The 25605-nt window shown below is 40.8% G+C and overlaps 1 protein-coding gene across 1 annotated transcript; it reads left to right on the forward strand.

Annotated features, from left to right (window-relative positions):
- Positions 1-464: 464 nt before the first annotated feature.
- Positions 465-24448, forward strand: LOC306774889 (E3 ubiquitin-protein ligase TRIM39-like; the record flags this gene model as incomplete). The annotated part of the gene is made up of 14 exons (XM_079265076.1): positions 465-716; positions 1678-1738; positions 8463-8623; positions 10685-10780; positions 11006-11155; positions 11200-11270; positions 18574-18637; positions 19572-19661; positions 19746-19889; positions 21001-21148; positions 21247-21291; positions 21389-21415; positions 21491-21666; positions 24086-24448. 14 exons carry the CDS (start codon positions 465-467, stop codon positions 24446-24448), a joined length of 1848 nt encoding a protein of 615 aa, XP_079121202.1.
- Positions 24449-25605: the final 1157 nt, after the last annotated feature.

Consider the following 25605-nt stretch of genomic DNA (forward strand, 5'->3'; position numbering starts at 1 on the left):
CAACTATATCTAGTCGGAACCGCTCAACCTCGCGCACAAGCTCAGGCTCCTTCCCCACGTCCCTAGAGCTAGCTTCTGCAGCCGGGGATCGGACCGCCAGGGTCCCCGCCCCTTGCTGCCGCCCAGCTCACATTGCACCCGACCCCTACGGCTCCTCCCGCAGATGGTGAGCCCACGGGAGGATTTTTATAATCTGGATGGTTTATTTACATAATGCAAAAGGAACTTATGGTATAATTTTGTCTTCTGGAAAAAGTCTTTCATTTTCCTTAAAAAGAAATAATTCATGTAGACATAAGTTAAATGTTTTAAAACCTTGATTTTATTCTAATTTCTCTATAATCATTCACACCAATCTTCCTTTCAGGGATTAATATATAATGATTATTTAATGTATCTGTATTGTGTCTCCCCCAGCTTCTCTTTGCTACCATAAGCCTGCTACAGCTGAACTGTGACAAGTTATGGCGCTGCCTGCTCCTGGTCTCTCTGAGGACCAGTTCACCTGTTCCATCTGTCTGGAGGTCTTCAAAAACCCAGTCTCAACCCCATGTGGCCACAGCTTTTGCCAGTCTTGCATTAGCTCATACTGGGATGGAGGAAGACATGGTGCAAAGTCTTACCAGTGTCCCCTGTGCAAGGAGTCCTTCCGTAAGAGACCAGAACTCCACATAAACCGGTCCCTGAAAGAAATCACCGAAAAGTTCCAGCTTATGGCAAGTCTCTCTGGAGATGCAGGAGTGGAAGGGATTGAGCATCCCAGGTTACATTATGATCATCCTCATCCAGTCATCACAACTCACTCCAGACCGGGGGAGATGCCAGAGAGTGTCTTAGCTGAGATGATTACACGTTTTCAGCAACTGACAACACCCGGGCTGCTCCACACCAATATGTCCCAACCCGGACTTCTTCATACCCAAAACCCTGATATGGCCTTCCAGACTCAGCATAACGACCCACCACCACCATATTCCTTGGCTCACAGGTACAAACCTACACTTCTACGCCCTAAATAAAACTATCTCAAGTTTAGCATAACCCTTCCTCTCACAGGTCCAAACATAAAGCTCTACACCCTTAAGAAAATCTAGCTGAAGCTTTGTATGACCCCTTCCCCTAGGTGTACAAACCAACAACTCTAGACCCTAGAGCAAACACTGCAAAAACTCAGCCTTAAAAAGACAAGAAAAAAAAATACAAATATTAGATAAATGCTGCTTAAAATAAGATAAATTATCTGCCAACAGAACAAGAAAATTTGGCTTGTCAAAACTTCCCAAAACAAGTAAAAATACTGTTAAGAAGAATTCTCTGGCATAAAAACTAAGAATGATCTTACCTTTAAAAAAATAAACACGTGTACTCAATTTAAGATTTTTAATCTTAGATTTCAGTTTTTGCAGTGAAATTGTCTGAAGCTTTGCATGATCCCTCATCTTAGTGGATACAGTCCTGTACCCCTACACCAAGCCTTTCTGAGGCTTTGTAGGACCCTCCCCCCTACAGGCACAGACTGACACCTCTACATGCTAAAGAAAGACAAAACTACATCTCTACACCTGAAAGAATTACTTTCTGAGGCGTACCTCAAAGGTGCAAACCTACATCTCTATACCTATTAGAGTTGTATTAGGTAACAACTCTCTGATGCTTAGCATGATATCTCCCTGACAGGTACAAACCTACAGCCTAAAGAAAAACTGTCTCAAGGTTAGCATGACCCCTTCCCCCACAGGTAAAAACATAGACATTTACACCCTAAAGAAATACTCTCTGAAGCTTAGCATGAACCCTCCTTCAACAGATACAAAACTTTGATTCTTAACATCATAAAGAAAAATTGTTTAAAGCTTAGTATGATATGTTCATGTTCTTTATTTTTTAGTTTTAGAGTGTATAACCTGCAAACCAGAGATGCTGCTTGAGGCAACATCATTGTTTAAAACGATTCTCCCTTTATAGACATTCCTGACATATCAAGTTTCTTTTAACAAACTCTTCCAATATGTCACAGTGAGGATGACAATTTGAACCAAAATTCATCTGGATGTATATATATATTTTTTTTTTTACATTGTTTTTTTATAATCACAATATGATACATATCTAGACATATTCTTTATTTAGTAATGTAAGCAGGGAGACAGTTAAAATTAATTGCCTTGAGGGCTAAATGTACTTTTATTGATGATCAGTACACATCTTGCTTGAGCAGGGCACATAGTGGTGCAGTGGTTTCAAAGTAGTGTAGGAGGAAACCCAGGTAAAAGGCAGTCATTGCTACTTAGGTTAACAGTTGAGCAGGGCAAGAAGGTTCAGGCAGGCACAGGATGGCATCTGCATTTGAGTGGAGTGGGCTCAGTTTGTCCAGAGTCATGAAATCCAACAAACTCATTGGCAGGTGCTGCAAAAATACACTTTATTATTCAGTGTGAGGTGTCAGGGCACCGTCCAGGCAATGGGCCAGGTGCAGTTGGCAATCAAAGGGATAAATGCCATCTAGGCATTGTGTTAGAAAGGGGAAGACTGCGGAGGTGCAGTGGATGCCTGGGCCATCTTCCTTAACCCTGTGTGGATTTCTGTGTAGTTTTTTTTCTTTTTCAAAATCAAGATGCAACCTCCAATGGTTAAAAGTGAGGCCTATGCGGAAGTGCCAAAAATTGCAGTTCCCCCCTCATCCGCTAAGGGCTCCAAAACAAAATAATACCTACAAGTTAATAAGGCCAACTTCACAGCAGAAATAAACATGTTGACAGCTTGTTCTAACATTTTAGGTTTAAAAGGTCAGTTTTACATTCATGACAACTGTGAGAGTAACTTTTTTTTCTACCTACCCCATTTATAATTTAATCTCAAAATTCGGCATATTTAGGGGTGTGTCCTTTTAATTGACAGGTACCTGATCTCCAGCTTCAAGTGAAAGGAACGTAGAACAACTGCGGCTTTTAGCCTGTTAATAGCATGACTTAATTTTAGCCCACTTCCCTCTATTAGCTGGTTAGCCCCTGGTTAGCTCCTAGCTGCAGGCAGCTCGGAGTTTGCTCAATGTCAATCATCCACCCCCCCACTCAAAGGCCCTCTCTCAGCACTACCTCTTTGCCCATATTTGTGTTTTCCGGGAGAGAAAACACATGTGATGTTGCAAAGATGGCTATGAACCATCCAATGAGCTTCAATTCAGCTCTTCAGAAACCTACAGATGATGTCACGGAGGCTCCATCCATCTTTTTTAGTACAGTCCATGGTCAAAATAAATTAACTGATTGCGAAATGGACAGAGCGATGTTGGAAGGGCTGGCCGTCATGGCAGTGATTGGAACTGCAGGTAGGTCTTTTCCCTTCTATGCAGCTGACGGCCAGACTTTTCTTATATGTATGGCACCAAGCCCTAGACCCTTTGGGCGGGTGGCTATAAGGCATTTTGAGTGCAGGCTGGGCAGTGTTGGGACAGAGGTTTTTGTGGGCAAGTACATCGAGCATCTGTGAAGGGTAGTCATGCAGGGTGGGTGAAGCACCATTCACCACAATGTCATATTGGTACATGACTACAGCTGAAATGCCAGGCCATGATCTTCTAGAAGCAGCTTGGGGTCAAACTGAGGCCAAAAGGCATCGGGATGTAGTGAATAATCCACATGTGAGTCACAAAGGCGTTGAGGTAGTGGCTGTCAAGGTGCAGAGGGACCTGTAGATAGCCCTGGCACAGGTCAAGCTTATAAAAGATTGTTGACCTGTGGAATTTGACTGATAATCCATGGTGGGAAGTGGGTATTTGTCTGGTATGCCTGCCTGAGGTCAACGCAGGAGCAAAATCCACCTGATTTATTCTTTGCCACCACCAGGTTGGATGTCAAGGGAGAGGTGTTGACTTGTTCAATTATGCCAGAGTCCAGCAGCTTTTTAGCTCTGCCATTATGTCATCATGAATGGCAAGGAGGGGCCGACATAAAGGCTGAATGATGGGACACACAGTTGGATCAATCATCAAGAGCTGCACTCAGTATATAAAGACAAGAGGAGAGCCACTTCCAAAAAAAAAAAAAAAACCCACACTACGCATTTAATTTTCATTTCATTTTTATTTATTTCATTTAAAACAACAAAAATAAATACAAAATAAGACTGGCAATTAAATATGGCTTGAAGAAAAAGGAGCAGAAAGAAGAGCAATCTTATATATGCCCCTTAATTTCATAATCATCCTATGTCCATTCTTATACATTTTACAATATTCACATACAACAGCCAGTTGTTCCAAAATTTGCATTATTATCCATTACATTCCTTTCTTTTAATAGTTTTGAAAGCATTTACAGATATTCAAAAATGTAACACCATCGTAATTACTCAAATTCACATTATGCCTCTAACTCTTCATAAGTCTTTAATATTGTTCTTTTTATGCTTTTCTTAAACACATTGATTTTGAAGCTCATTCCATAAATTTATTCCTTTCACGGTAACAGTTAGTTCCATTATTTTTGTTCTGAACCTGTTTTGTTTTTTGTTTTTTTTTAAATATGTCAGTTCCTTTCAAATCGTAACGACTTTCTTTTTCAAATCTTTCTTGTATGTTTACTGGCAACATGTTCCTGTTTGCTTTATACAATACCTGAAGAATACTACAATTTACTATATCAGAATTTTATCAAGTTACATTTTATAAACGGTGGGTTTGATGTAGGGCTGTGATGATATGCTTTTGTCCCGATTCGATTCAGATTTTTTGGGTGCTGATTCGATTTAAATTGCGATTCTCAAAATTCTTCAATTTTGATGATTTTTGTAGACTAAAAAAATTATAAATCTTCTTTTTGCTTGTAATTTTTCTTGATTTCAGTTAGGAAAAAAACAACACAGTAGCCAGATCATCATTCTGCTGCTATAATGCCCAAGAAGACAAGTAAAAAGATCAATAAACCAATGAAAACAAATTAAATTGTGGATTAATTTTATTTGAAAAAATAACAAAAAAACAAAAAACAATTTAACAAAAGAATCGATTTTAAAATTGTGAAGAAAAAAATCCCGATTCGATTTTCCCACCCCGAGTAAGATGGATCTCTATCTACCATTGTTGATAGTTCTCAAAGCCCTTTTTTGTAGGATGAACAGAGGCTGTGTGTATGTTTTACAGGTTGTCCCCCAAATTTCTGCACAAGTTAGATATGGTATAATCAGTGTAAAGAGAGTAATGCGGAATGATTTAGAAATGGTTTAACTTTATGTTACACTGCTATGGATTTAGCCATTTTTCCTTTTTTCTAATTTGTGGCTTCCAACTGAGATCCTCATCAATAATTCCTAAACTTTGTTTTCTGCACCCTTTGAATATCCATCCCATCGATTTTTATAGATATATCTATATTTTTCTTTTTGTCATTGAACATTAAAAAAAAGTTTTTACATTTAAAACTTATTTTGATCAGAGTTCATTTATGACTTTCATTTCCTGCATGTTTTGCCCTGAATAGAATAGTGTGGTATCATCCGCAAACAATATACTCTAATAGTTTTGATGCATTTGGAAAATCATTCATGTATAATGTAAATATAAATCAGACCCAAAATTTAACCTTAATTGTACCACCCAATTTATGTCACACCAATCTGATTCTGTCATTAATTTGAACATGTTTTCTATTTTCTAAACAACTGGTGATCCATTTATGGGCGATCCCTCTTATTCCATATTTGAGTTTCCACAATAGCTGTTGGTGATTTATTACATCAAATGCTTTTTGCAAATCAATAATACCTACAAAGACATTATTTCTCTTGCCATTTTTTCCAATTAATTCCATTATTGCCAGTGCTATTGAGTGGTTTGGCCTAAAACAATACTAACAGTTGGTTAATATATTTTCGTTGTGTAAGAATTTGTTTAGTGTACTAGCAACGTATTCTGCTACGATGCCAAATCAGTAATTGTTAGCTTTTTAGCAAGGAACTGTAATCCTAAATATTGCAGAGAAATGGTACTCTTATGCAACATTATATGGTGAAAATACAATAATGCCTCTAGAATTTGGGTGTTTTGTTTTCAATATGTATACAAAGCTACCGATCTCCAGTCCTCAAAAGCTACAGTCCTGCAGTGTACTGTTCTCTATCTCCACCCAAACTGAAATCCCTCTTGTAGTAAAGGGAAAAAAAAAAAAAAAAGTGTCCTAAGGTTGGCTGTCCAAATATAAGTGTGGCAAAAGTAGGAGAGGACTGAGTCCGACAACACCAACTGGGGTGACTCCCTAGTACTTGGCAAACAAGGCCACAAATTCAGTAAAAGCCCTGGACAGTGATTGTTGATTTTGCAATAAAACAGGGTTTATTTAATACACAAATGGTTAAGTCTATAAAGCCAAACACATAAAAACCTGAGTCCACAGCCTGGAGATAGGAGAGCAACCTGCCAACTCTAAACATACAAAAAACGGCAAAGCAAAGTAACCACAACCAAAACATAAATATACAAAAAACTTAAACCATGCAACGTGAATGCAGGTTGTCTCCACACCAATAAGTCCCAGTCATGCAAAAATACACCCAGGAAGAGCAGGAATGGTCTATCCTGCTACAGCTTAGCAGCCAGTGGTGTCTGCACAACCCTGTTGCAAGTCTGTGGGAGTCTGCCAGCAGTGGCTGCCAGGTGAGCTGAGCCATCAAGTTTTCCCAGCATCTGTTTGGCTGCTAAGCTGTAGCAGGATAGATCAGAAGAGACTGAGGAGAAGGCATACCTCCCCCTCTATAAAGGCCCTCTGATTAGCCCTAAGGGTGTACACCTGGTGGCTGCAAATTGTGTGGGGAAGTGAAACCTTACTCACTACATAAAGTTTCATGTTGGGTATTTTAAGTCTACCCTGATCATATGGTCGATAGAGCAGAGAAAGTTGCTGTCTAGGACGTTGGTTCTTCCAAATGAAGCCAGCAAAACCTTTTTTTCATGTACAAAAAAATTAAGACTAACAAAGGGAGCAGAATACAATAAAATATATAGAAGAAATTTGGAAAAATATAAAATTTGATAATATTAATATGTCCTTTCAATGAAACAGGCAATGGGCTCCATCTCTCTAGTAATTCTTCTACTTTCTATGTCAGAGGGTCGTAACTGTTAGCTACAATGTTTCCAAAGTTAGGTGGTATTTTAATTCCCAAGTAAGTAAACCCTTTGGGACATAACAAAATTTTGTGGTAATTGTTGAGCATTCTCTCTCCTTCCTGTTTAATAGTAATAGAACCCTTTTACCACTATTGATCCTATAAATAAAGAATTGTCCAAATGTGTTGAGTAATTCATTAACAGACCTTATCAAAGTGTTTGTTATTGTAAGTTTGTCATAAACAAAATGTTGTCTGCAAAAAGTGCTATCACAGTGGTCAGGTGTTCAAAGGCAAGTATGAATAATAGAGGAAACATCAGACAACCATGGCGTGTGGATCTACTCACCTGGAAGGGTTTAAAAACATGATTATTTGTTATTATTTCTGCCATGGGCTTTGTATATAATAATCTAATCCACTTGAGATATCCTTCCACAAAAGGAACCTTTTTGGCATCTAATGACAGAATTATATGTCCTTTGGCACATTTTCTTTTTTGGCAAATAATATGTTTAACAGTTTACATGTGTTATGAAATATTTCTCTGCACTGTACAAACCCTTTTAGGTCCTTATGGATCAGATGTGGATTTTTTTTCTTTTTATTTAGCAATGGTTTTACATAGAATTTTGGTGTCACATGACATCAAAGATATAGGACGATAGGACGAGAAATTTCGGAGGATTAGTCCTACCCAATTTTCATAACTACTTCTTAGTCAACAGGTTACAACAAATCACACTGACACGATCGCTCTTCTCCGAACATGTTTCACTCTTTATATTCTGCATGTGACAAAGTCACTGGGTCGTCCTGCAGGTGTATTCATTAACAGCAGGTATTTTTCTTTGTGTGTTTTCTTATTTATATGTAACTTGTTACTTTCTGGTGCTCCTGACAGTTGTTGGCTTTGTCTTCCCGCAGGGGGGAGCTAGAAAAAATTCACTCCCCTCACAGTTGTCATGAAGGTAAACCTGACCTATTAAACCTAAAATGTTGTTTTGTACCAGGCTGTAAACATGTTTATTTCTGCTGTGAAGTTGGCCCTTTTAACATGTAGGGATTGTTCAGTTTTGAAGACCCTAGAGGATGAGGGGGACTGCCAGTTAAATTATTCTGTTATTACAAAGTGGACCTTGGCATTAGTGTGGGCATTACAACACCTCGCAATTCATGTTGAATCCAGCAGACCCCTAGAAGTCTACATGGACCATAGCCCAATTACTTTCCTCAACACAGTCCAAACTGCAGACTGATGTGTTGCTTTCATTAGAGATTCACAGTCTACATGGCTGTGAATGTAACTTACTTGGGATTAACATTTGGTGGTGATGAGGTTGAATCTGTGACTGATTAAGATGACTCCTCCCCCAGGCTCCCTCTGTGTCCTGTCCACCTGAGAGGTTTGGAGTTCTTCTGTCGCACTGACAACACCTGTATTTGCAGCACATGTGTGGAGACAGTAGAGCACAGAGGACACATCCTTATTCCTGCCCACAGAGAGTGGAACATCAAGAAGGTAAGTGTCACTTATTCAGTTTATCCCAGTTTTATTTACACAACACTATTTCACAACAAAGTCATCCAGATACAGTTCAGTTCACACAAAAACATCACATGATCCATATCCGTCCATTTTATAATAGTTGTGTTTATGAAAACCATTAAATATTGACCTACATGAGGAAAACCAGGAAGAAAAATTTCTACCAGCGCAAGGAAGGAAAACTTCCTTTAGGACTATAACCAGAAAGGAAATACACCATCAGAACCAGGAAGGACTTCAGGAAATTCACAGCTCCACAGTCCCCCATAGCACTAACAGACTCCCCCATCTCCACTGTGGACTCCCTCTGTTTCCTGGGCACCACTGTCACTCAAGACAGTGGTACCCATCAGCTCCCTCATCAAGAAGGCACAGCAGAAGATGTACTTCCTGCAGCAGCTGAGGAAACTCCAGTTGCCCACCAAGTTGTTAGTACAGTTCTACACAGCCATCATCAAGTTCATTCTCACCATCTCCATCACTGTGTGGTATGCTCGAGTCACTACCAAGGTCAGGCACAGACTGCAGTGCATTTTGAATGCTGTTGAGAAGGTGATTGGCAGCAGGACCCAATCTCTACAGGACTTGTGTGTCTCCAGGAAACAAGGGGAAGTAGGTCGGAGTGCAGCCAACCCTTCTCATCCTGGACACAATCTGTTTGCCCCTCTACCCTCATGCAGGAGGCTAAGGTCTATATGGACCAGAACTTCAGGCCATAGAGACAGCTTCTTTCCCTCTGCCATCAGACTCTTGAACACTACAAAACTCTGTATCGGACTCATGGACATCAATTACCTCCTGTCATTTGCACTAACCACTTGCACTATGTGGTTGGTACCATATCCAGCTCTTGCTAAACAGACACAAATATTACCATGTAACACAACTGCTTGTTAGATGTACCTTGTTAGATGTACTTATCTTAAAGTTTTAGTATTTATTTTATTTCTACTAACTTCTATATTCCAGCTTGCTCCCTTTACACCAGGAAAAATTCCCAATTGAGAAACCTCTGACTGACAATGAGGAATAAAACGGTTTCTGCTTCAGATTCTGAACTTTTGTGCTTTTGCACATTATTCTACCTTATGTATCCTGTAGTCCTGTAGCAGTTTATGTTGTTTTTGTGAATACTGTGATTTCAGCAGCTTATATCATTTTTCCTTTCATACTTTAATTCTGTACCTCTTTCTCTGCTGCATTCTTTCTTACCTTTGTTTTTTTTCTCTTCCCCTGTCAGGTTCACCATTGCCATATCAGGACTGATAATTACAATAAAAATATTATATTTAGAATACCAAGGGAAGCCATATACAGGTGTGGACAAAATTGTTGATACCCTTCGGTCAATGACAGAAAAACTCAAAATGGTCACAGAAATAACAAAAACAACCTTGTTCCTTGAACTTAAAGTTCACCTTTAATTTCTGTCAAAGTCTTTCTGGGTTCTTTTGTTACCATACGTTTAATCCGTCTCTTTGATTTGTTGTCATTTTCTCTTCCTGCATCCACGTCCAGGTAGGTAGGATCTTATATTTCTGAATAATATGTGCAACTGTAGTCACAGGAACATCAGGCTGTCTGGAAATTATCTTAAAGCCTTTACCTTTTACATGCATGTCTGCAATTTGCTTTCTAATTTCCTGAGACAACTCTTTCCTTTGTTTCCTCTTGGTAACATTATTTTTGGTCTATTTTAGGGGTACCATAATTTTTGTCCAGGTCTGTTTCATGAGAATTTTTATATATGTTTATTTCTGCTCAAGCTTGGTTGAAAAGCAGTGTCTGACTTTCACTGGATTAATTTTATAGATGTTTTATTTATTATTACTTTAGTCAGATTCAAGTTATTTCTGTGACCATTTTGAGTTTTTCTTTCATTGACCAAAGTGTACCAACAATTTTGTCCATGTCTGTATACAGTATGACATGTCTCCCTTGTAAGAGCAAATCTATCTGGAAAAATATGGCTCACAGACTGCCATTCTGTATGTTATGATGCTTACCATGTAAGACTCATGGTTTTATTTTCAGTCTCATTTAAGAATTGCTGAGGTGGAGCTGAAAGATCTGATCTGTGAGAGACAGAGAAAAGTGGAGGAGATCCACCTCTATGTTCAGGAGATGAAGGTCAGTCCAAATACAATCCATATACATTCCAGATATAGTCCACATACAACCAGATACATTCCAGATGCAATTGTGATATAATCAGATACATTCCAGTGCAATAGCACCAGTCCCTAAAGGAGTAGCTTCTAAACTGGGTAGCCCCGCCCCTTAGTGGAACCCCAGAGTTATAACAGGGGGTAGTTTATGTAACACGGATATAAAGGTTCCCTTTCTTGGACACAGGTCACCGGGGCCCTCTCGGGATCCCAGCCTGGGGTTGTTGCACAAGGGCAGCCATTTGGTGGCCGGTCTGGCTCAGCCCAAAAAGGTTGCAAAGGCCCCTTCTCCCACAGTCTCACCACCACAGGAGGGGCCAAAGGGGTCGGGTGCAATGTGAGTTTGACAGTGGCCAAAGGTGGTCTGATCCTTGGCTGCAGAAACTGGCTCTTGGAACATGGAACATCACCTTTCTGATGGAGAAGGAGCCTGAGCTGGTGTATGAGGTTCAGTGGGTCCAGTTAGATGTAGTTGAAGTCACCTTGACACATGGCTTGGGCTCAGGAACCAGTATCCTCAAGAAGGGCTTGACCTTTTCCACTCTGTAGTTGCTCCTTGTGACAGGTGCCAACCAGGTGTGGGTGTTCTCATTGCCCCCTGGTTTGGTGGCTGTAGGTTGGGGTTGCCCCTGTGAATGACAGGGTAGCTTCCTTCTGCCTCTGGGTGGGGAGGACTGGTCTTAGCATTAGTTGGGGGTGGGTAGCTGCTGACCTGGACTCAGGACATTGTGAGCTACCAATCCTACCAACACATCTTCTAATGAGGAAGAAGGGATGGGTAACCAGAGGGTGGGTTCTCCTATCTATAGGGCGGAGGTCGCTAAGGGTTGTTAAAAAGCTCCTTGGTGGTATGGCCAGATTTGTATCTTTGAGGGCTTGACTCCACCAGGGCTGCCCTTTATCACTGATTCTGTTCATTAATTTTATGGACAGAATTTGTAGGCACAGCTGAGGTGTTGAGGAGATCCGGTTTGGTGACCAAATGATTGGGTATCTGCTATTTACGGATGATGTGGCTCTGTTGGCTTCATCTGACTGTGACCTCTAGCTTTCGCTTGAAGGATTTGTAGCCGAATATAAAGCGGCTGGGATGAGAATCAGCACTTCCAAATCAGAAACCATGATATCCTACTCCAAGGTGAGGAGTGTAGGTATCTTGGGGTCTTGTTCAAGAGTGAGGGAAGGATGGAGATTGACAGGTGGATTGGTGTGGCCTCCACAGTAATACAGACTGCACTGGACCTATGTTACTACCCACAGGTCATGACCTGTGGGTAGTAACATAGGTCAAATGGTAAATGAGAGTTTCGCTTCTGGCTCAGATGCTTCACGTCGCTGTGAAGAAGGAACTGAGCCAGAAGGTGAAGCTCTCAATTTACTGGTCAATCTATCTTTCTACCTGTGGTCATGAGCTGCTAGTAGCAACCAAGTGACAACCTCTGGCAGTTAAAAGAGAAGCCTATGCGGAAATGCCAAAAATGGCAGTTCATTCCTCATTCGGTATGGGCTGTCTCCAAAACAGAGCAAATTCCTTAGACTCCCATGTTAAAAAGGTCAACTTCACAGCAGAAATAAACATGTTTACAGCCTGGTCCAAAAAAGATTTAATAGGCCAGGTTTACCTTTATGCCAACTGTGGGGGGACAGTGAACTTTTTTTTGTAACTCCTCCATTTAGATGTAATTTAATCACAAAATTCGGCATAAATGGAGGCGTGCATTTTTGATTGACAGGTACCTGATATCCCGCTGCAAAAAGGCAAAGTATAGCACAACCATGGTTTTAAGCCAATTAAGAGTCTGTAACGTAGTTTTAGTCCCCGTACCTCTGTTATTTGGTTTGCTCCTGTTAGCTACATGTTAACTCAGTTAGCTCTTAGATATAGGCAGGTCGGAATTCAATAGATGTCAATCATCCACCCCTCCATCCAACCTACAGGCTCCATCCATTTTTTATGAACAGTCTATGGTAGCAACCAAAAGAACAAGATTGGGAATACACCTCAATTTGTTCCTCTCCATGCAGATGAGCAACTGATCTTCTCTGAGCCCCTTCCGGATAACCAAGCTTCTCACCCTATTTCTAAGGGAAAGACCGCCAGCCCGCAGAGGACACTCATTTCAGCTGCCTGTATGCGCAACCTCCTTCTTTCGGTCAAGGGCATAACTTTAGGTTCACCATTGGGGAGGTTGCACTCTTTCCCTTTTTTTTCACTTGTTTAATTATTTGCAAAACCAGTTCAGGTAATGTGGTGGGTCTGTATAAGAAATGTATTGTGGTACTTTTACTGTGATTTACTTGACATTATTGCAGCTGTGTACTTGACCATTTATGCCACGATGACAAAGTAATGACTGGTACGTCCTACTGTATTTAGGCACTAGGTAGCAAGGCCATGGTAGCTTCTAGTCAGCTGATTTTGTGCTTGTGTCAACTAAAAAAAAAAAAAAAAATTAAAAACTTTTAAGTTAAACCAGTTGCATACTAACACCAATAAACTATATACAGCAAATGTCTCGACAACACTTCCCCATATAGACAAGATGGAGAGTGGAGATGATGGAGACCTCCCTGGTAGCCATCCATTTTATGAAGAGAAGGTCTCCGTCCCTGATCCATCTGATGGAGCCTCTCTTAGATTTTTTGTTCTTGGCATTCTCCTGAGTTGTTGGCACTCCAGCTCTGCCCTGCCTGTAGGTTCCACAGCCCCAAACCCCTGCCGGCTGAGATAACCGAACAGGAGAGGGCTTGTCACAGTAAACAATGTAGCCACTCCCCAGGTACTCCTTATTCACCAGCTCTGTCACCACACCAAAAGAAGGCCCATTACCTGAAGCATCCTGATTTTTCCCCAGGTCCAACTTGAAGTCAACTGTGTACCCATTTACATCAGCTAACACAAAAACTTTAAACTTGGTTTGTCATTCATCTATTTCTTCAGTTTGAGCCTTGCTTTTGTGGCAGCCATCCTTTCATCATCCGAGATGTGCTGCTTTGGATGGTATACACTCTGGTATACCATCATTGGTTTCTGATCATTTCCATGAGAGGCCTGACCTTTTGCAGGGTGTCATATTCCTCTATACCATTCTTCAGTTCCTTAATGGCGTCCTTTTCTGGATCACTTATGTGCAAGTTAGAGATGATTGCTTGAAACCTGTCTCTTGAGATGTCTGAAGCAGGAAAAGCCAAATGAAAAATAGTTTTAGTCCTCCAACATTTTTGGGAGGTTGCAGACAGACATGAACAGCATCATGCCCAGGTATTTTAGAGCTCCCATGGGGTTAGGTCAGCCCAAACAAATTTCTTCCCCCTCTCCAATTTTTTCTTTTGAGTTTGCACACAACAGCCCGAGGACCTCAGAGTCAAAAAAGAGGGAAAAAATATCAGTGGTCAGAGGGGGTTGGACACCGGGGATACATTTAGGGCTAAAAGGGTTGGCAGTGTCATGGTCTGCCTCAGTTTTCCAGGCCTGATGATGATGTGGTGACCTGCTATGATGGGCATCACCAGCAGCAGCATTACCTCTGCTCCTTCGACCTCGGTCACAGATATGACTTCGTCCCTGCCTTTTGTCATCATTACTGAATGAACGTTCATCAGAGTAATATCTAAAAAATATGAACATACCGTGACATTAGAAAAGACTTAGGAAAAAAAGAAAAAGAAAAATCTTCTAGAGCAGAGGTGTCCAGCTCCGGTCCTCGAGAGCCAGAATCCTGCAGGTTTTCTATGTATCCCTGCTCAGACACACCTGATTCAAATTAATTAGTAGTCGAGCTTAATCAGTTGTGCACGTCATTGGCTGTTTGATCCATTTAGTGGAAGCTAGATGTGTTGGAACAGGAATACATGGGAAACCTGCAGGACAGCGGCCCTCGAGGACCAACTTTGGACACCCCTGTTCTAGAGAAAAATGAAGGCCTTTCTGAATACACAGAATAGAGAAAAACTTATCAAGTAAAGATGAAGACATTTCAGACAAAGTCAATAAAAACATGGACTAGAAAATGAAGACACATTGCTGTGATGAACCTGGGAATATTCAATGCATACAAACTGTATTATGTGGTAGAGATGCTGCTGCTGCACCTGACTCCTCCTGTCCATTCTCCAGAAATTTCATCGAGACTTTCCTCTCGCTTTCAGATCTCCTCAGATTATTTCCATTAGTTACTAAATTATTTACAAAATATCACTGTGATTATTAATGATTAGGTCTGTATAAAAACAGGATCTATGGCAAAAAGATGAAAGATAGCAAGAACATGGAATGATGAAGAAAAAAGAATGAACTAGAACAAAAACACAGAAAAAACACCCTAAAAACTATCAAAATCTATACTAATCAAATTATTTATGATTACAAAATATTATTTACAGGAGGTATCTGGACAAAAACACAGCAAAGAACCAGGTAATATTCGCTAAATCACCGTTACGATGCTGCAGAGGTTCGCTCATCCTCCACTGCTGCTTCCCGCGGCTGCTCACTTTACCCCGCCCTCTCGTGCGTACCCCTGCGAAAGCCATAACGTGTCATATATCAACAGAAAGCTACCTTTCCCAGCTTTCAGAATGTGTTGGAACTATGTTGATAGTGTAAATGGTTGCGGAGTTATGCTAGTTTGAATAGCGGGTGTCATTTTCTATTGGCGCCGATAGAATCGTTATGTTAATTTTTGGGGGGGGGTTTGTATTGGCTGGATGTGATTTTTGCGGGGGTTGCAACCCCCTATACCCCGTGCAAATTACGCCATTGCTTTCGGTCATGACTCAGAGCTCATGACCATAGGTGAGGGTAGGAACATGGATTAACTGGTAAATCGAGACCTTTGCCTTCTAGCTCAGCTCCTTCTTCACCACGATGGACCAGTGCAGAGTCCACAGTACTGCAGACACTGCACTGAACCGAGATTTCACGGTCCATCTTTCTTTTACATGTGAACAAGACCCCAAGATATTTAAACTCCTCCAGTTGGACCTCAAGACCTCAGGACCTCACTCCTGACCAGGGGCCTCATTTACGAAGCTGTGGCACGCACAAAACCCAGCATACTCCAATTACAGTCAACTTTTGGGATTTATCAAAACACGACTTAGCGGTGAAACGTCCCTACTTCCACGTCAACAATGACCCTGGTGTATGCACAAAATATGGAGGAACGGGAAACGGCGACTCCAAAGGCAGAAAATAAAACCAAAGAAATGGTGTGAAATTTGAAATATTTGTTCCAAATCAAATACAAACTTTCACACAGAATGTTTTACATTAACAGCCTTTTCCAAAAAAGAAAATAGAAAAAAAGAAAATGTGTATTTGATATTGTTCCTCCACCACGTAAAACATCAACCACTAAAATCTGTTCTTAAAGGAAGCAGTTCTACGTTTTATAGAATCCATTTCACACAGTTAAGAAGTCGTACAGAAGCTACCGTACTAATAAAACTCTAAATGAATAATTGCATTAAAATGACGTGGTTGCCCATCATTAGGCTGATCAAGGTGTTTCCCCAACCTGCAGATGTACAAAACATGAAGTGATGGTTGGATATAAAAGGCACACAGTGGCTTATCTGTCCCTGCGGAGGAGCTTGGAGACTCTGGAGTCGAGCCCGGCACCTTCCAAAGGGAAATGACTGACAAGTCGGGGCTGCTCACTCCTTTTCCCAACCCAGAGCGCAGATCAGTTCTCCACAACCAGACATGCTGTAGTGTAGGGGCCATCGGGCAAATGGAGGCAAGTGGAGGTGCCTCTCAGCACAGGAGGAAACCTGTTGTACAGCTGTAAAATGTGTGCAGATAGTGGAGACGCTACATAACATGGCTTCACCTGCGTTCACCTGCACAATCATCCAATCTGAATGATTGTGTTGTCAATCATCCTCTCACGTTGGAACCAAACGCTGCTGCTTTACGTCTAGAAGTGATGCAACACATCAGAGGTGGCGAATTCTGATTTATTCACAAGTTTATCTTTAGTGGGGTTTCTGTCAGGGTGGTGTTTATTTCTCTCCATCTCCTGCACCTCCTCCTTGATGGCAGTTATTGGTTCCTCTGTGAGGACACCGCAGCGAGGGCACAAGGTGGAATCACTGGCCTCCCCCCTCTCTGACCACATCTGCAGCGCTGCAACCCAGCTGGCACACACAGGAACACCAGTATGTTCCCAGTAAATAAACTGGAGTCAGAGACGTCTCATTTATGTTCATTCATTTTATAATCTGAAACAAAGGAATGAACCACTTTCAGCTTCATCTGGAGCATTTTGTTCCAGCGTATCTCTGGACTCCTTAATTTTCCCTGCCAGCTTCTAATCTGTGGGAGTGGGCAGAAGCCTCCCCCCATCCTCCCTGGTGAACATCCTCCACCTGTGGACGAAGATGCACTCTCTCCCTACATTTTATTGTCTGACCACTTTAGTTTTACTTTTGGGATAAGTCAGGTTGCTGATGAGACAAGCTGACAGCATCTGTAACCTCCTGACATTCCTCTGTCTTTCTGGTGGTGGTGATGTCCGTCCCGTCCACACTAGATAAAATATTTTTACATTTTACAACATTATCTATTAGAATTTCTACCTAATTTTCCAGAAAATTCTTCTTTTTTGCTTTTTTCCTGCAGAACAGTCATGGAAATGAGATGGATTAATATTTATATGGGGTGTTCACCTGACCTTTTATGGCCAACATGTGGGCATGACAAGATGTTTCCTCGTGTGCAAAATTTTGTCTTGATCCTGATTCATGAAGTGAAACAGGCGTGGGATGTGCGTGCGCATTTCTTTGTAAATCATAAAGTTTTTTGCGCCGCATTTCCTGTTTTCCGTACGAACGCCACCTGTAGTCAGCGTTTCTACGCACAGTTTGATAAATGAGGCCCCTAGAGAGGACAATCCATCCTTTCCTGACTGAGGACCTTGGTCTCAGATCTCGAAGTGCTGATTCCCATTCCAGCCGCTTCACAATCAGCTGCAAATCATTCAAGCGAGAACTGGAGGTGTCGACCAGATGTAGTCAACAGAACCACATCATCTGCAAAAAGCAGATACCCAAAATGAAAATGAATCCAACTTAGAGACCAAGATCTGACACCTGTCGTACAGGGACCGGACAGCTCATCCAAAGGGGTCCTTTTGCTGCAATTACAGCTTCAAATCTTTTGGGGTATGTCTCTACCAGCTTTGCACATCTAGAAACTGAGATATTTGAGATAGGGGATTTAGGTCTGGACCATTTTAACACATAAATATGTTTGTTGTAAACCATACCACTGTAGCCCTGGCTTTTTGTTTAGAGTCTTTGTCCTGTTGGAAGATGAACCTCTGCCCCAGTCGCAAGTCTTTTGCAGACTCAAACAGGTTTTCTTCCGAGATTGCCCTGTATTTGGCTCCATCCATCTTCCATCAACTTTGACCAACTTCCCTGTCCTTGTTAAAGAGAAGCACCCCCAGAGCATAATGCTACCACTGCCATGTTTGACAGTGGGGATAGTGTATTCAGGGTGATGTGCAGTGTTAGGTTTCTGCCACACATAACGTTTTGCATTTAGGCCAGAAATTTTGGTCTCATCTGACCAAAGCACCTTCATTTGCTCTGTTCCCCACATGGCTTCAGGCAAACTGCAAACTGCACTTCTTATGTTTTGTTTTTTTAACCATGGCTTTCTTCTTGCTCCTCTTCCATAAAGCCAGATTTGTGGAGGCCACGCCCAATAGTTGTCCTGTGGACAGAATCCCCAGTGGATCTCTGCAGTTCATCCAAAGATACCATGGGCCTCTTGGCTGCATCTCGTGTCAGTGCTGTCCTTGCTCAGCCTGTAAGTTAGGTGGACGTCTGAGTCTTGGTGGGTTTGCAGTTGTGGCGTACTCGTATCATTTTCAGATAATGGATTAAACAATGGTCTGTGAGATGTTCAAATGTGGGAAATCATTTTATAGCCTAACCCTGCTTTAAACTTCTCCACAACTTTATTTCTGACTTCATGGTCAGTTTGCTCCCCAAAATTCTCTTAACAAACCTCTGATGCCATCACAGAACAGCTATGTTTGTACTGAGATTAGATTGCAAACAGGTGTACTCCTGTCATTACGCCAACATTCAATCATTCAGGCAACTTATGAAGACAATTAGTTGGACTCAGAGAAATGGGGTCTGAAAATGTTTGCACACTGCACTTTTCAGTTTTTATTTGTGGAATAAAATATAAAATCATGTGTAATTTTCATTGTTGTGTGACACTTTGTGCAATGTGTCAAAATCTGGAAAGTTCAAGGAGTATGAATACCTTTCCAAGCCACTGTGTGTCCAGCCAGAACTGCTCAGCCTTACACACAAGCTCAGGCTCCTTCCCCATCAGAGAGGTGATGTTCTACAATACCTAGAGCCAGTTTCTGCATCTGAGGATTGGACTGCCAGGGTCCTCACATCTTGCTGCCACCCAGCTCACATTGCACCGACCCCTATGGCTCCCCTGCAGAACGTGAGCCCATAGGAGATGGGGCCCCTGTAACCCTTTCGGGTTGAGCCCAACCGGTCCACACTGGCAAAGGCCCGGCAAACAGACGCTTGCTTTCGTGCTCCACCCCCAGACCTGGCACCGGTGGGGGGACCCAGTGACGCGCATCCAGGAAAGAGAACATTTTTACTAATATTTGTCTGACCAATAAGCGGAGGCTTTTTTTTCCTTATAAATTGTCTCAAGTCTCATTTATGTATGTATGAGATAATTTTCCCCTCCTGATTTTCTCCAGGCTGCTGCAGAACAGGATACACATGAAGTAGTTTGTGCTTTCTCCAAGCTGATATCCATCGTGGAGCACTGCCAAGCTGAAGTCCTGGAGGTAAAGAACCCCAAACATTACGTATGGAAACCAAAACTCTCTAAACATAGGTGTGCGGATTTACCCACGAACCATTTGCACCAGGTGATCAGCAGGACTGTGCGAGGAGCAGAACTCAGAGCACAGAATTTACTGAGAGAAGTGGAGGAGGAGATGGCTGCTCTGGAACAAAAGAGTTCGACCCTCAAGGAGCTGATTTCTACAGAAGATTATGTGCTTTTCCTCAAGGTAGAGTTAACTTGACCAGACATTACCACCTGTACTTTGGATGAGGAATGTTGTCTGTCTGCTGCACGTTGACATTCATTTCACATCATAAAGATGTTTCTAATTAAGAGCTAAGTGAAACTTTATGAAGTGCATTTAGCCACATATGTAATGTAGACGACTTAAAACAGCTGAACAGTCATGTCAGCGTTATGTCGTTACATTTTACTGTTAGCAAACATTTTGCCTCAGTTACACACTCGTTTTCTGACCAGTTCTACATTTTTAGCCAGATTTTTACCTGATTTACCTTTTGAGTTTAGCATAAAAGACTGTTTATAAGGAGCCAGAACAGAACTGACCCAAGTCATAAGCTTACAGAGCATAAACTGGCACAACTCAGGCTGGGCCACCAAGCTTGATTCATATGGGATCATGGAGTCAAATATATCATTAAATAATTTTTAAGAAAAATGGTAATAGACATAAAAGGTTTTAAATGGTTTTAATCCTGGTTTCATGGTACAGTGGCCTGGTTTAATCTATTTCTGCTGCAGACTGAGGTACAGCACAGATCCATTTGGAATCTCTGAAGGTCACTAATATAAGACTTCCGGAAAAAATCACTTGCAGCTTTAAGACATTTCACTATGGGAAATTGTACCTTTTGTACTACTTATGCAGATTAACTCTAAACGTCTGCTGAATTTTTTTGTGTTTGAAGTTCAGTGTTTAGTGTAACTCCAAACCCTTTTCCACTCTACACAGACAAAAGTATTCTTTTATATCAGACCATCTTTTAGAATTTTCTGCTCCAGTATGGTTAAAACATTCTGCTATAATGAGATCCAACTACAAACAATGAATGATTGTATTGGTTACATTTACTGTGTGATGATCAAACACCAGTAACAGCTGTGATTCTGCTGAGGTTTTTCTCACATTTAGTTCTACTAGGTGCCATTAAGGCTGGGGCCTTCCCGGAGCCAGGATTCCAGTGCCACCGTAACACTGGCTCTGCTATAGCATTGCTGATGTATAGATGTAGCCCCAACCAGACAACCAGGCTCAGGTCAGTTTAGTAACATGATGGATCATAAAAAGGTTTTCATGGTTTTTTCTTTCTCTGCAGATGTTCCCTGTTCTGTCAATGCCTCCACAGACTAAAGACTGGGCCAGTGTCCCTGTGATGTCTCAGCAGACATCAGGACTGGTTCCCAAAACTGTCAACCAGATGATGGAGCACCTTCAGGAAGAACTTCAGAAACTACCAGAAGTCTGTAGGTTTCAACTTGGACGTGATGTTAAAATGTTCTGAAGGTTTCACAACCACATGCTCAACATGTTATTAAAACACATGTTCTGTTTTTCTGGACAGGTCGACAATCCTCATCAGTCCCATCTGCACCCAGACCCAACCCAAGTGAGATCTGGTTAACAAACATTCTGATCCTGTTAAAGTCAGTGAGTCAAACAAAATAAACAGATGAATAAAGAAGTAAACCCTTTTTTCTTTGCAGAGGTACGGAAAGTTCAGGAATATGCAGGTAAGGGTTTACCTTGGTTTTTCTTCAGTCTTTTAGCTGAAGCGGAACCATCTAAACTTCTGTCCAATCCGGCAGTTGATATTCGCCTGGACCCTAGCACGGCCCACCCACGTCTCATCATCTCAGCTGACGGGAAGAAGGTGCAGTGTGGTGAGCGTCACCAGACAGTCCTGGACAATCCCAAGCGCTTTGACCGAGTGGTGTGTGTGATGGCCCAGCAGGGTTTCAGTTCAGGACGGCATTACTGGGAGGTGGGTGGGTGTCCATGTGGTCGCTGTCTGTCTGCATTTATTCAAATATGATATGATCTACACTGGTGATCGTGGATTTTCCACCACATCTCTGTTTTTGTCCAGCTTTTCTGCACAATTTAGTGATGAAGTAAAACTTTATTTCTGAAGCATCTTATAGCGTTTTAATGTAGCATTAAAACAAGAGAAAGTAACAACAAACTGATTTAAAAATATGTTTTAACTGGCTTGTAAAAGCAACCACAGAGTCCATCAATAACAAGTCCAAGAAAGAAAGTTACAGAACCTAGAGGCTACAAGTCTCTGCAACCATGTTAAATCTGGTTTACATGCAGCAGTTAGGGTTTAACACAGGGTTAAGTAGATGTAACTGTAAATTAATCTGGACAAAATAAAACATGTAAATATTATCTCCTCCTGAAAGGAAACCACATCACTGTCACTAGAAAGAGAATTAGCAATTGTTATAGAGTAGAAGGGAAAATCTAATTTTTTCCCGGTGTGTAAAAGAGGTGTTAGCAGGTAAATACCACAGGATCCATCAGCTGATATTGATGATGGACACCTTGATTGGTTGTGAATTGTTTACACCTTTTACACGAGTCAGATATATTAGGTTAAAGCCGAAAGCTTAAGATTATTATGATTAGAATCCAGGGATAGACCCTATTTTCTCCTTAGAAATATCATAACGATCCAGAAATAAGTGAATCCCAAGATAGTTTATGATAGGAAGAGAGAATACTTCCATAAAACCCCTTTTATCTTCATTTAAACTAGCAGGACTTTCATCTTTATGGAAACTAGCAGGACTTCCGTGATTCATATCAAACAAAGATAGAGTTATAGCAGAGGTTTTAGAGCTAGAATAAAAGCAGCAAAAGTAAAAGATGATGTGTGATTCTGGCTACCAGCATCCTGAGTTTCTGTAACGCAGTGATGAGACAGATGTTTCCCAAAGTTTTATTTTAAATGTAAACTTTTTTTATTGGATGCAATTGGCAAGTTACACATCACAGTGAAAAATCAAAGACAACATGCATTATTTTATTTTTCCCCTGTGTCTTATCCCACCCATATTCCCAAAAATGTGGAGTCCACATAAATACAAAAACAAAAATGAATAAACAAATAGTAATGAATCAGTAAATCAGTATCTAATGTAAATGAGTATCTAAATCCCATCTGATCTTTAGGAATGATTGGCTGCGAATTGTTTACACCTTTTACATGAGGGTAAAGCCAAAAGCTTAAGGCTATTATAATTAACTTTGTGGAAAATTTTGAAGTTGGTCATTGAAGTTGGGGTGAATCAGCTGTAGGACTTTTTCCAGTGATTATCAGTCAGTGCAAAGATAGCACAGAATTAGTTAGTGTTAACATATATACTAGAGATTATATGTTTTCCCTCAGGATCAAACACTATCAAAGAGTTCAAAAACATTTCTGGGTGGGCCACTGGAATTATGTTGGTCAAATTTCCCTGAAACCTCTCAAAGGACGTGAATGTTTCATGAGCGTAAAGGTCCTGAAGTTTAGTTATACCTTGTCAAACCATGTCTGAAGAGTAAAATCAAGAAGGTGTGAAACAAGACAGGAAACAGATGATTATTTACAATAGGCTGGAGGTTGGAGACCCGATGAAAGCCTAAGCTTTTCTGCATTTAAAACCAGATTTTAACTAAATTAACTACTATTGGATTTGAGGTAAAGCTGAAAGCAGTGAGAGGGAACAAAAAACGAACCAGAGAATAAAGAGAGAGTTTGGGAAATGAGAGCTCCATATCCACCCTTGCTGGCCACACATTATCTGCTATATCTAATATAAGATTTCCTGAATATTGCAGAGGAGTGAGTGTGTGTGAATGGTTGTTTGTCCGTGCTGGTCCTGTGATGGACTGGTGACCTGTCCAGGATGTACCATGCCTCTTGCCCAATAACTGCTTGGATACGCTCCATGTTCCTGCGACCCTAATTTGACCAAGCGGTTGAGAAAATGTTTGGATGGATGGTATATTACACTACCAATAATAATACAGGAAGTTAGGCAATGCTAAGCCACCAAGACCTTTGGGGAGCTAAAATTAGGATTTATTATATGAAAACTTTTATTGCCCCAGAAAAAAAGAGCTTATTAGTTGATCTAAAATAATAATTTAAAAAAAAAAAAAAAAAAGACTACTTTCTGATGAGGATCAAAATGTGTGGACTACATTGCAGTTATTGCCTGATCTTGTTTGTTGTTTGTTTAATTGTGTTTAATTGCGCTGGTCAGTTGTACTGCAAGTCAATTTCTCCACTGTGAGACTAAATAAAGTTTAATCCACAGTTCAGGGTGATGTGATCCTACATTGTTTGCCCGTTCATTGTGGATTAATGAATGAGGAGATGTAATTTGCTCTACACCATTGTCTTCCAGGTGGAGGTTGGAAAAAAGACTGACTGGGACCTGGGAGTTGCAAGTCAGTTTGTTAATCGAAAGGGCAAAATCACAGTAAGCCCTGACCATGGCTACTGGTTCCTCAGTCTGCGAGATGGAATTGACTACGCCTTCCGAACAGAACCCTCAACAAGCCTGACGGTCAGTCCCAGACCCTCTCGGATAGGGATCTTTGTGGACTGTGATAAAGGACTGGTGTCATTCTACAACGTGGAGGCAAAGATGCTCATTTATTCATTCACTGATAGTTTTCCTGACACCATCCATCCATTCTTCAGTCCTTGTACTAACAAATCAGGACAGAATGAGGCTCCATTAACGATTTGCTCTGTTTCAGAGTAAAATGAGTTTTGACAGAAAATACTGGCCACAACCCAAACGCAGGCAGAGTTTTTGATCCTGTTACAATATCTAGATCTGAACCAGCAGTGGCCAATATTTCCGTTTTATTTTCGGCCCTTTAATCTTTAAAAAAGCCATATGAGGAGAATGAAATTATCTCAGGATGAGTGAAACTAAGGACTAGTAACTGGGAAATGACAGATAAATTATATATGCATTATAAATTACTTGTTGCAGTGATACAACAGGTATATTAAGATGACATGAGAATGAGTCTACTATCTGAACTTATATTGATAGCACAAAACAATGGAATATGATTATAATCTTACATAACCCTGCAGAATAACATGAAGCTATGTGGGCTCGGATCAGGAAGGATCAAGTTTTCTCTTTTAATCCTGTTTCCATAATTTACTTGTTGAAGGTATTTTAGGAAACTTAATGAAACTCACAGCATCCACAATGTGTTCTCCCTGCTTTAAATAGCTGAATCTTGTGAATTATTACACTATTAAGGCTAAAAACTCATCCTAATAAAGAGTTGTTCATTGTGTTAGGTGTATATGTAAAGTTGAAATAATGCCTTTTTTCTCAGTTTGATGTATCCTGATAACACTTTTATATGGACAGAATATCAACTCAGTAATATTGTGTGTAAGTGATACATAGTTTGTAAACTGTGTTAACTAATTTACAATTAGTTAACACAGTTTTGAGATGGTTGTCATGCTTCTGGTAGCCTTACAGCTTTGTACCAACACAGTATGTTTAGCTGTGGATAGAAACCTGGTTGATCTGGGTTTTCATTGAAATTCTTCTCTAGTTATTTCAAAGTGGAAAAAATGCTGTCTGTGACAGAGTAGTTCACCCTTCATGGTAGATAGAACCCTAGTCGGGTTTGCCCAGAGGCAGATTGTTACTACTGGGAGCTGGGGCGCCGCCCCCATCAAAACATCTACATCCACAACTAAACAAAAAATATTTAAAAGGTGCAAATTTCTATGAAATTCCAATAGCTTCCTTATAATTTTATATTCAAGATCTTTTTTATTAAGATTTTCTTTCTTAACAAACATACACAAAGAAAAAAGAAAAGAGAGAAACTCCAGAACATTTACACCAGCCCACAGGAGGTAGGCAGATGCAGGAGCCAT

The sequence above is a fragment of the Telmatherina bonti genome (assembly GCF_933228915.1).
Source record: "Telmatherina bonti genome assembly, chromosome: 3".
Classification (NCBI taxonomy): Eukaryota; Metazoa; Chordata; class Actinopteri; order Atheriniformes; family Telmatherinidae; genus Telmatherina; species Telmatherina bonti.